The sequence below is a fragment of the Drosophila tropicalis genome, unplaced genomic scaffold (genome assembly GCF_018151085.1).
Source record: "Drosophila tropicalis isolate 14030-0801.00 unplaced genomic scaffold, ASM1815108v1 contig_158, whole genome shotgun sequence".
NCBI classification, from domain to species: domain Eukaryota; kingdom Metazoa; phylum Arthropoda; class Insecta; order Diptera; family Drosophilidae; genus Drosophila; species Drosophila tropicalis.
In genome coordinates, this window is record NW_027172602.1 from 3293294 (window position 1) to 3306440 (window position 13147).

Here is a 13147-nt window from a genome sequence, read left to right on the forward strand (position 1 = left end):
ATAGTTGGTGAAGCAAGTGAGAAGAAATGAGAGAATTGATTCGTCGTTAAAAAAAAACAAGAAAAACAAAAATCCAAAAAAAAAAAAAAAAAGAAACAGGAAGAGGGGTCCCCCTGGTGTTTATATTTCCAAAATTTCACACATATACTCACAACCACCCCGTCATTAGATCCAAATGAGATATGTAACACATCTGACATAATTCCTCGAAACACACTCGATCCTCCGCACCCGACTTAATCTCCTCCACAAATCGAAGACAGTGAAGGCGGCGGCGGCGACGGCGACGGCGGTGGCAAAACGGAATACAAAAACTAATACAAAGCAAGAACTAAGGAAACAAAAAACAACATAATTTAAATCAATATAATTAATAAAAAGAAACAAAACAAAAAAACATAAGCAAAACTAAAAACGAAAAGCAAAAAAAAAAAAAACAACAGAAAAACCGAATTACAAATTGGTCAAATCATGATGTTTACTTTACTCTCAATATCACCTTTGTATATGTGCATATATGTATGTATATGTATACGTAGACATACCCGCATATTATTTTTGATGTATTGTCCAACAACAACAACAATAACATTAACAACAACAACAACAAACAAGAAAGTCGACGACTTCTATATACTTATGTATTCAAAGTTGAAACAAACAAAAAGAAAAAAAAAACTGAAAATTTTCATTGTGAGTAAAAAAAACTATAAAAAAAAAAAACAAAACAAAAAAAAAACTAAATTCTAGTGATATTCGAAAAAAAAAAAAAAAAAAAAAAAGATTGTAAATTGTGTATAACTTAAAGGGTTTTTTTTAGTTGAATTAAAAAATTATTAATAATACAAAACCAAAGTTTCATTTTTTTCACCCCTTATCTATAGCTAAATCAATTGTGTTTTAATTATTATGGGTCAAAAAGAAAAAAAAAACCTCTGAAATTTATATTTATATCCAAATGGAGAAAAGTTTTTCTATATATTTACATTTATATATATTTGGTAGGAATTGATTCTTAAATGATTTAATTTCGTTGATGCTACAATCGATAAATGTATTTTCTATATGGTACAATATATATATATTAAATATACTATATAAAAAAAAAAAAAACAAATTGTTAAGTATAGTCTATACCCCGTAATTTTACCCGTCCAGCCTTGGTTCCTTCTCAGATTCAGATTCAATTATTTTGATAGTAAAATTTTTGTGCAATTTTCTTAAATTTTTGTGTGTTTTCCTCCTCTATTTACAATATTTTAGACTAGATAGACTTGCTAAAACAAATTTAATGCTGCATTAGACCCAAGAACAACAAGGAGAGTGGGTGGACAAAAGAAAGATGCCAGGGGGGTGGCGTTAATTATAAATTAAAATACTAGGGATAGTTAGATCGATGTAAATACGATGCCATTAATGCTTGTGCAGAGTCAACATATACATAAGTACTTATATACTATATATACATACACCATATGTACATTGTTTTTGTTTTGTTTTATGCATTATGCCTTTACATACATATACATATGTATGTATGTGTAAATATGTATGTTGGCCAGGTCAAAGGTTATGGGGATCAAGTACAGTATTCCAAGTGTAGCCAGCGCAGTCAAACAAATCTCTTTTATTCTCTCTCCTCAGCAGTATCTCATCACCATCATCATGATCATCTATTCTGCGCCTGAAGTCCACCTCATATATGTAATGTGGAATTTGACGTCGATGTAAATGTACCCGTCATCGGCTTGGTAGAAGGTAATGGCTGCATGGCTTTGCCCCTCTGCTGCTGCTGTTCCCGGTCCAGATCAATTACAATGCAGTCATATGGCGGCGGAGGCAACTCAAATTTAACCACACTATCATAACTGGGTGGCAGAGAGTCGACAATGCGCAACACATCATTCTGTGAGTTGATCTAAGTGGAAAGGAAGGTACACAAATATTTAGACTTACTTTCACTCCCTTTCTTTGTTGGGATTACTTACATGTGGTAGTCCTGAATTGCTGCCTGTTCGATTGCCAGCCTCATCAATGGGTCCCGCCCAAATGCATACACCCATGCGATGTGTCACATAGCCACAGATGATGACACTAATCACCAGCATAACAATGCCCAATGCAAAGACCAGCCAACGTGATTCCGTATTATTCATGTCCCTTAGATTCTTCTCCAGCTGTAGGGCGCAGAGTATGAGTACGGGAACAGCTACCATGGCCACCAATAGATCCACTATGGGTCGCTGGGTATTTGGTCCAGCATTCAATGGAACTCGTCCTGTTCCTGCTGCACCGCCTGCATGCGGATGGGAACTAAAGTTCTGGTTGCTGCTATTCGGTGTCAATGTGGAGCGAGCCACGACAGTATTATGATTTTGTAGCACCATTCTAAGGGTTAAGAGACAATACAGATTAGTTTTTAATCAACTGCTCTCTTTTGGGCTTAAAATTTCGTAAAAATTGCATATCATTAAGTATGTCCCCTCCCCTTCTCTTCATTCGGGAACTCTATTGACCTTTTTGTCATATACATATTTAAGTTGTAGTCAGAGATGCTTAAACTTTTTTTAAAGACTGTTCCTAGCCGTATAATTTTGATTTAACAGATTAACATTCAAGTTATAATATACCTTATTCCTTTAGGAATTCGCCTACAGAAACGAGTCCTTTTCAAATTAGTCTCTATTTTAGTTACCATCACTTTCAGTTCAGAAATAAAAACTGTTTCGATGCAAAATTTTAAAAAAATTAGAAATAATCCATTTAATTTAAAAGAACCAAAAGATTTGATGAACGAAAGTAAGATTTTAATGATATTCAGTTGTTATCCATTCTTTCGATGTCTACATTTACCTAAATCGTTTAATTAAAAGTGCTAAAATCTCTCTAAATATATAAGTAAATAATGGAACATACTTATACATATATTTCTTATTTGACACCTACTTCACAGATTGTGTGTGTATTTGTTGAATCGAAGATCAATTATTAACTTCAGTTATTAAATATTTTGATCATCATAATACCTCATATATGTACATATATACATATACATATATAAAAGAAATTGAAAGTTTATATACCTGGAATCGATGTCAAAGGCATTGCTCAGTAACAAGTCGTAGATGAGGCGCATTTCTTATGTAGTTTTTCTCACAGTGTCTCTTTTTCTGTTGTTTTTTATTGATATCAATTAGGTTGCTGTCTTTGTTGTTTTTATTGTTTTTATTTGCATATTTGGTTCAATGATAAATCAAAGAAAATTCTAGGTAATTTTGAAATGAATATTGTTCAGTTGGTTCATTCATACAATAATTGAAGTGTTGAGAAAGTTAATTAAGATAAACGAACCCCCATTTTTTTATCAAGCGATTCGCTTGTGCTAAAACTCTTAAACTAACATTTTACTAATTCACTATTTCATTTTTAATCATGTTTTTCCGTTTTCTTAATGCACTGCCTCCACCCCTAATAAACATTTGCAACAAAACAACATTGCGATAAGATATTGTGGATAAAAGAATAACAATTATAAATAATTAAGAACACTCAAGTGTCAGATCTTTCCCTGCAGGAAATATTGTTAACCTCCCCTGGGGAGTTTTTAAGAACTCTTAAGAAATTCTCTCAACACATGTCCTAAGCAGTTAGAAACAGGAAAATGTCGACAAAAATCCTTCTCAAATTGAAGTTCCTTTAGGTTTCCCTGACAGAACTTGTGTTGATATAAGAGGAGGTTCTGCAAAGCTATTAAAATATGAGGTTTATAGTTGTATTTGGTGTTGAATGACCTTAAAAAACAAATAATTCACTTGTCACTGTGCACTTTTCACACAATTTTAGCCAATTTATAGGAGTTAAATGATTAGAAACTAGTCGAGACTTCAAATTTCTCACTAAATACTTCTTGAGTGTAAAAAAAGAATGTGATTTTTCTACAATGAACACATGCAAAAACATATATATTTTGATTTCTGATCACTACCAAATAGTTAATTTGATCTAGACATATCTGTCTGTCCATGGAAAGCTATTGTCTTCGATACTATTTGTGGTTTGACCTTAACCCTTTTGTTTTTCTTTCTTTTTAATATCTCATTGTCATCTGCCACACGAAATCCGTCAAAAAGCAGCCACAAAGCTAACTTCACTGTTCAATTGTCCAAATGTAACTGGGAAAAGTGCCTTGGTTGGCAGAAAATGCTAAAAAAGCAAATTTCGTCAACATATGAAATAAAAGACGGGAAGCCAAGAAAAGTGCAGTGTCGTTCAAAAAATTGATCACAAATTACAGAAGACAGACAATCTCTAGTAATAAAATGAAATAAATATTATATATTCAGTAGGTATATAAGGGAACACACTCTTGTGGGTTTGGTTCATTTATTTTGGCACACAGTTTAATCAAAGGATGTAAAACTTGATTAAACTCATTTATTTATCAAAATATCCGAAATTGATTAAAACTTTAATTCAAAAACTCTTAACTTTGCCAATTTTGAATATTCGAATGATCTATCTTCTTAATGCATTAAGGGCTCAGATATAAATTCAAATGTTACTCACTCTAATTAACAAAGTATCTTTTCAAATTTAACAATTTCAATAAACCTTAATTTATTGGTTTCTTTTTTCTTTTCGTTTTGGCCAACAATCTGCAATCTTCAGGGGATTTTTTCTTCGTTTTGTCTTTATGGTCGTCTTTCTTTATCCAGCGGGGGGTTTTAAGGTGTCATTCATATTTATAAGTCATGCTGATGTAATACAATATTTACTTGGCTTATACTCTTTTAAAAGAAGGTCTCCTACATTCCTAAAAGCCCCTTGGAATTGGCACTGCTTCTGTCTTCATTTATTTCCATCCAAATGCTGTCCTTTAATACAAGTGTTTAAGTAAGTTGTGCGTAAAAAATAAAAAATGTTACGTAAATCGTCAAGTGCTTGATTTAATAATAAATTCAGAACTCTGAATATATTTGAATATTTTAAAGAAAAGCTATAAATTAAAAACACAACCATCACAAAGGAGAGTAAGTCATTCTGGTCATTTGCAAAACTGGATATGGAAAACACGGCCGAGATGAAAAAACCAAAAACAAAAGCAAAAGCAAAACAACAATAACAAAAGCAATGCAACAATAAAGAAGTCTCTTATCGAGTCAACTGCCTTTGACTGATAATAATAGGGACAACAAGATGATTCCAATATTGACATTGCATATTTGCCATTGTCATATGATATGATAGACATGGCTATGGCGGCTACTTTAGAATATATGTACATATTTCTTAACCCGTAAACATTTTCTATTACCAAGAGTGTCACGTGTCACTCGGACCTACTAGTGAAATTATTTTTGCAATTGTTGATTAAATTTTGTATTGTTAATGATGTAAAGACTAATTTCCTGTATATGATACGATATCGAAAATGTTCCAACAGTTTATGTCTAGAATCGATATTGTAAATCGAAAATGCTTAAATACATTATCTCATATCGTAGACCTCTCTAAATCAGCGGATACAGCTTCCGCTTCCCCCACCCACATACGTTTATCTTGACTTTTATTTAACTACGTGGTTTTACGTTATTCATTCATCAATTTTCATCAGATTTGGCTAAAGTCATTGACCACATACATACATACATACATATGTATTTCTGTTTTTGCACACAAAGTGATCTCGTATAGAGAAAACATTTAAACGTATTCACTACCTTTAAGCCAAAACAAACAAAAGTGTTGGCAATGAAGCATCTACAGCGAAATGTTTGTAATATATTTTAGCAAATTATATTAGAAACATTGAGTTGAAGTGTAAATCACAAAATTTTAGTAACATTATAAACCTAAAAGATTTTATACCTATTCTAAAACTTTGAGAGACTTTTGTTGATACATTTTTTATAGTCAAAGATTTAAATTGTTGCTATACTTAGAGCCAGGGGGATATCCATGTCTTACGTAAAGGGGAAGGCCCAGAAAAATCTCACAAAATCTTATACAAGGGAGAAACATTTAAAAGTTTCACTGTAACTTAAAAACTATATAAACTTTTATATACTATTTTGGCATTTAAAATACAAATATATAAATATAAATATTTCATTATAAGTATTAGTTTCCCGATTTATAGAAATAATTATAGTCTTTAAACAATTTTATGCCAATTCTAACTTGGGTAGGCCTAACAAAGTTTTACTAAGTTATCACCTAAGGTAGGGGATGCCCCTCTACACCTTTTGTTTTTGATCTTAATGAAATGCCTAATAATGTAGTTTTATTCTGTAATTAAATTTAAGCAACTTATTTTAAACAACGCCTTTAAAGCCTTTGTGTACTCTTTCTATTAGCTTGATATGGATCAAGGGATCAAGGGATTCCAGGTTGAGAGGTCATTGAAATGAATTTTTGGATCAACTCTTAGAAGTAACAAATAACATACTCAAATATATTTGTTTTTTGTTTTCGAAATGTAAAATAAATATCGTTCACTAATGAAAACAATATGTTTTCAGTATATTTGTATATAAGATACAAATGCCTCAACTGGAATTAGAGAGAACAATAAAAAGAATCATAAAATTTGGTTTACTGAAAAAAATAATTCGCAGTATTTCCCTATGCGTCATTTATAATACAAATATACATACTAACTAGGTATGTGTGTGTGTGTGTTTTTGCCAATTGTGTTTTAATGGTCTTAATCCTCATATTATATCAACCATAAACTATTCACGTTAAAGCTAAAGCTAAGACTAAGATTTTAAAGCCAGAAAATGCGGATCTTTGTTATCTCAGTCAGAGATAGAAAAGAATCGAAATACTTGGAATGACTATGGCAAAAAGATGCTGCAGTAGGAAGCAACCCATAAAGGGATCATGGGATGTATCTGAGTGCCATCGTAGGCACTTAGCCAACAGCTTTCCTTTGTTTAAGTCTATAACTCGACTGAAATCAGTCAGACTTTTATGAAATTTGGTTGATCGCTAGAGAAATTTGAAAAAAGTCTATATATTAAATTTGATATAAAACTACTCAAAATCTGGCTTGACAAAGACAAAAAATACATGCAAATATATATATTATAGGCTACTTTTAGCGGCATTTACCCTATGGCTTCTGGTTATACCCAACCCAATAAAAGGCTGTAAAATATTAATTTTCCTTTCATGATTTACGATATGATGTATAGAGACATGGGTCATTAAGAGAAGAATATTTCCCATTGGGCAAATTTGTTACACATTTTTCTGGAATCTATAGAACAAATGGTGCTTAATTGGTGACGACAATAAGTCTGACGACAGACCAAATATACATACTTTCGAATATTGTTACCGGAAGTTAACTTTCTACTTGCAATTGTAGCACTTTGATCCAGCTAATACCAAGCCAATTTAGATGGTGTATGGATAAAACTAGATGGAGAAACTATGTGGAAATGTCCCTTTACTTTGTTCATCACACCCTTGTGATCAGATCCCGACTACGTTGGATAGCTCAAATTGAATGTGTTATTAAAATCAAAAGACACACTCACACACAACATCATCATCATCATCATCGTCATGAATATTGATGTCGTTTCCCCCAAAGACCAGAGCCAGAGTAGTATAAATGGATTAATTGTTCTGAGTGGCGCTTAATTGCGAATGGGAAATATGTACATACATAGATACATATTACTTATAGTTGTGACATATATATATTTTGATTGACTAAATTAGCAAGAGAAAAAGTTGTCGGTTCTGGGAGAACAAGAAAAATAAAGAATTACTCTGTAATTTATGTTTGAATACACACACTCACACACACACACACACACATACATACATACATAATTTCCTAATAGTTCTGACTTGATCTGATTGATCTTTATTTTGAATGGAATATAACAATTCTTATATATGTATGTACATATGTCCCTTAAGACTAGAAGGGGCGATACATGTGTGTGTTTTGGATTTTTTTTGGTCACGTAGACATTTGACAAATAAATTTTAGACTGATCGTGGCTGGACTACGTAATATACAAACAAATATGTACATATATACATATGTATGTATGTATGTATGTAGAAAAAGTTTGATCTATATATAGAAACTCAAAACAAAATGTTCTGCTATCAATAAATTGTAGCAGATCAAGAATACCGACTCGATCGCCATGTGAACAATATGACATCGCCGACCATAGGATACCCTATCGCTTGAGAACTTTTGCCTTGCCAGAAGGCATAGTTTAGTTTTGTTTTACTAATTTATAGTACATATATTCTCGTAGATTGCAATTGCAGCTGTGAGAGAGTTTTTGAAATGCAAATATTTCGATATATTTTTAGCCTAAAAGGAATCGATAGTTTCCTTCGTTGTTTTGTCGTGAGGCAACAGCAGGTGGGTCAAGCGTTGCTGATGATCGGGTGAAAGGGGGTCGGCGGGAGGGGGCGGTGTCTTGGTAAAAGGTGTGAGAGGATACAACATACAATATGTTTGTCCCATTTATATATACATATGTATGTAGCTACTCACTTGTATTTGATGTTGATTCTCCTCGCTCACTCTCTCTCTCTCTCTCTTAATTTCTCTTTCTTCTTGGATTAGTTGCTCTTTGGATTTCTTTCTTTCTTTTTGGACCGTGGACCGTTCGTTTTGGCAATCTCTTTTTTTTGCGCTCTCCGTCAGGAACTGTTGTTTTTTCTCACATATTGTACATGCATATGTATGTATATAATATTACTTCAATACATATATAGACAAATGCATATATTTATATATCTCTTTATTTGTATGTTGTTTTTGTTTTTAGAAAAGTTTTCAAGCAAAGAAAAAAAAAGGAAAACAGAAAACACACACACAAGAACAAAAAATACCAAAATTGTTGGTAAAGATTTTTGTTTTGTTGTTTTTTTTTTTTGCGAGTCAATGTTTTGTTTTGAATATTTGATTTAATTTTTCGTTGTGTTGTTGTTGTTGTTTTTGTCGAGATCGTTGTTGTAGTTGCAAGTTGAATGGACTTGGACCGGGTTTGGGGTAATGCCGCTCTCTCTCTCTCTTTCGATCTCTTCCTTCCTTTTCACACTTTTCTCTCTTGTCTATTTGATGTTTTTGTAATTTGTGCTATTGGTTTTGTTTTTATCTGTGCTGACTTTGGGTGTATTCGTAGCCCTCCTCCTTGTGGCCAATAGACTTTGGTTGCCCTCTGCTGCCGCTCTCGCAATCTGAACGCTTTTGAACCATTACAACTGTTCCAGCAGTGCCAAGAAGAAATAAAGTATCCTAGCCGTTACCACTATGAGCTAATGAGCACACAGATACACACACACACACACACGCAAGCACAGCAAATTATCAAGAAAAGACACGACCGGTCTAAGAGTTTTTATATATGTACATATGTATGTATGTACATCCATATGTATGAAAGAAGCCAGAGATTACGCCACGACAATTGTTTTTTGTTTTTGTATTTCTTTTTGTTTTTCAAGATCTTTTTAACGTAAATATCGCCTCGATCTCGAAACGGTCGCGTACTAGAGTCAAGCGATGCTGAGCAGCAACTGTTCCGTTAGCTTTGCCTTTGACTGGGTCGATCTTGCTGCTGATGCTTCTGCTGCTATGGCCAACATCGTGAATGCCAAAAGCTTCTCGTTCGCCTCGCCGAAGATAATGACGACGACGCCGAAGACGACGTTGGGGAAACGCCGATGATGATGCCCACTGACATTGATGAGTGTAAAAAATAAAAAAAAAAAAAAACGTAAAAGCACAGTGATAAGAAATTGCTCAGAACAAGTTCTCTATGATCACTTTGTATTCTACCCTTTGCCTTAAAGCCAAATAAGGGTATATCAGTACTTTTCACTTTCTTTCTCTATCTTATGAGTGAGTGTGTGTGCGCAATAAAGAGTGAGGGAACATCATCACTAAGGTTGTTCCTATTGGACTCATTCACTTTTTCAGATTGTTGACTTAATCATTTGTTCTCTCTCATTGCTGAAGTTTTCCCTGCCCTAGATCTAGAAAAAAAGGATCTTAAGAGGATATATAATCAATTCAAATCAATCATCTGTTCAATTTGTTCACTCACACATACATATGTTTTTTTGGAATCACTTTATTAGAAAAAGATCTCCTCTCAATCTTGGACTCAATCGTTCGTTAAGTCACTTCAATTTGTTTTGCAATTTCAAAAATTCTCTCATGATGCACGCTTTTCGTTCATGCATAAACATGCATTCATATATGGAAACCATTCTGATTGCAAAGCGTTATCATGCAACTGTCATAAAAAATCCAAAAACGTCAACCGTTGCAAGACAATCATTGCCAGATGATTCCCTGTTGTGAAATGCATATTGAAGTAAACGGGAAAATCGTGAACTAGTTACTAGTTAAAGAACTTAGTCAGTGAACAACTGAACAAGTGACTCAGTAAAGAACTAAACGAGTGATTAGGTGAACTTATTTACTTTGTAAGAAGGGCTATTTGGCACCAGGTAACTATGTCAAGTCACTTCCCCTAACTAGTTTTATGTTAATCTAAATCTCCCAAATTTAGCGCACTGTTTTTTGCAATCTTCTTAGTCCTCTTAGTCGTGTATTCCCATCCGCTTCTCGCTTCTGGCTTCTGGAGCTTGTGATGATGATAAGAAATATTTTTCTTATCTGGCGACACTTTCAGGTGACAATCGCAAATCGTTGTTATCACTTGATTGTTGTTGCTGGCGGCACATTGGCTTTATGATCTGCACACGCACATAAAATAGATAAATCCTTAGACTAGATAAGAACAGTTTCTCAGAGTCCGAATCTAAAACTCCTTCATCATTATCATGATGTCTTATCTGTTGTGCATATATGTATGAACTATAAAATAATGTACACCTTTGGTTTGTTTATTAACTAAACACACACATACATAAAAAATTAAGAAAGAAATCGTTTGGTGACCTCTTTAAACTAAACCTAATTGATTCAATTCCATTCAGATTTAGATTGAGATATAACTTTTGAAAATCGGTTGACATTTGGCAAAGTTAGAGACTCGCCAAGTTAAGAGTTTTTAAGGAATATTGCAGATTTTTTTTCAAATTAAAATATTTCCTAATGAATGAACATTGAATCAATGTTTTAGTAATTAAACATCATAAGGATCAACTTTTAGGTTTAAAAAATGATTTGAATTAACATTCAGTTCATTAAATTTCCACAAGTTTCCATTAGATTGCAGGGTATGTCAAAGTCGCTTCGCTATATTGCTAAACTGAAGGTACTAAAAAACATTCTTGTCAAGTTTTTTAATTGATTTTTGATAACCTTAAACAGCAATGGAAATACATAATTGTTTTATCTGATTGTTTGATTGCGTGTAACATTCTGAAGAATATTCAAACTTTGGCGCGCTTTGTGTGAGCTTTCGGCAATAATATTTTAAATTTATATATACATACGTTTGTATGCCCAATCAATAGACACACGAGATTGCGTCAGGGAACAAGAAGAACAAGAAGAAATTTTGTCATGTGACTGAAAATCAAAACAAATTGGGTCAATGGATTATCAAATTGCAAATGAAGAATAAGTTAAATTCAGTCATTTAATCTTCTAATTCATGCTACATACAAATACTAACTTTCAGCTAGAATGGTTACAAATTCCGCCCTATGAATGAGAAAGCGGGACAACAAATGTTAAAGAATTGAAATATTTACTTGTTCTTCATTCAAATGGCAAAAACAAACAGTTTAAACTAGTTGAGAATTTCAACTGGAGAGCAAAGCTTACAACGTTTTGTGAGTCTATCCCTTATAGGATGTAAGTGATTGATCTTGGACAATGATTAAATGGATAGTTTTGAATTAAGTCATTGAGTGGCATATTTGCCATCAAAAGTTCTCCAGATGTTTATACATACATACATATATAGACATTTAGAGGTTCAAATACAAACACATAACGGTCAACATTATAATGACCTCTATAATACCCTCTATGAAAGCAAGTCACGCGATTCCCGTTAAAGGCTACTTTATGGCCATAACGTGATCCACTGCACTCAAATGTAATCAAAATCTTCCCCCTACCAATACCAATGAATTGTCAACGTTAACTTTAGTGGAAGAAGTTATCCATAATTAGATAATTTTCTGGATAATTGGGTCTACATATGTCGGAAAACATTTGGGCATTGCTTATCGATAGAAATGTTAAAACGAAAAAATTACTTGTATGTCTGTTGTTAGACTTATCTTTAGAAGAATAAAAAAAAGATAAACCATGGCCAGACAATTGCTTGAAGAGCACGTACATATCCATACATATAAATTATGCGAGAGTTGCTCAAAAAGTAATTCGAGTTTCGCAAGCATTCATTCATTTGTTTAATCTTATCAAAACATCCGCAAACAGAAATAGTTTTAACCAAAAGAATCACAAGGCCAAGGCAAAGGCACGTTAAAACGTTTGGACCTAACTAATTTGCTGACTTGTTATCAAAAATTGGGATATCAAATCAGATTTCTGTTGAACTAAAGAGATATTCAATATGTGCTCAAGAAAATATAATAAGGAATACAAACTAGATTTCTCTACCCAATCTCTTCCTATATATTGGCTTCTTAACAGATTTGTTAGAATCCATTCGAATGGACTATTATAACCAATAAATCAAACTTTGTTATAGATTATGTTGGATTTCTTTTATATTTCATTGTGGCAAATTCAATTTCAATATTGAGCAATGAGATTCAATTCCAAAGCAGTTAAATGAAATGCAAGCAAGTTCCATAAATCGTTTTAAAAATTATCTAAAACCGATTTCAAAAATTTCATACTCTTTCAAACTCATATGTTTCTTCATACTGTAATTAAAGCAGTTTCTAATGGATTTCAAAACTTTTAAACATAAACTTTTTAAATGAAATCAAAACATTGAAATCTTGAAACAAAATATGATTTTCCAATAGAAAAACTAAGATAAGAATTTTAAATTAATGAATTTAAATAGTGAATTTCCGAATCCGGTTATAACGATGCTCAAGGGACCGACGATTTTCGTAGTTATATCCGGAAGACGTACCAATCGGAGACCCTTTCTGTAAGTTTGTGTTGGCACCAACCAATCACTCATGGAACTTTAGT

General features: G+C 32.9%; 1 protein-coding gene across 2 annotated transcripts; it reads right to left on the bottom strand.

Moving 5' to 3' along the window:
- Window positions 1-941: 941 nt before the first annotated feature.
- LOC137585867 (uncharacterized) lies at window positions 942-9580 on the bottom strand. 2 transcript variants are annotated; one of them, XM_068301878.1, is made up of 3 exons: window positions 8537-9580; window positions 1989-2388; window positions 942-1918 (listed from the first exon to the last, which is right to left on the bottom strand). In XM_068301878.1, exons 2-3 carry the CDS (start codon window positions 2385-2387, stop codon window positions 1697-1699), a joined length of 621 nt encoding a protein of 206 aa, XP_068157979.1. In that variant the 5' UTR covers window position 2388; window positions 8537-9580; the 3' UTR covers window positions 942-1696. The 2 variants fall into 2 exon arrangements, with proteins under 2 accessions (XP_068157979.1, XP_068157970.1); XM_068301869.1 differs by lacking the exon at window positions 8537-9580 and adding an exon at window positions 3084-3883.
- Between the last annotated feature and the right edge of the window lie 3567 nt (window positions 9581-13147).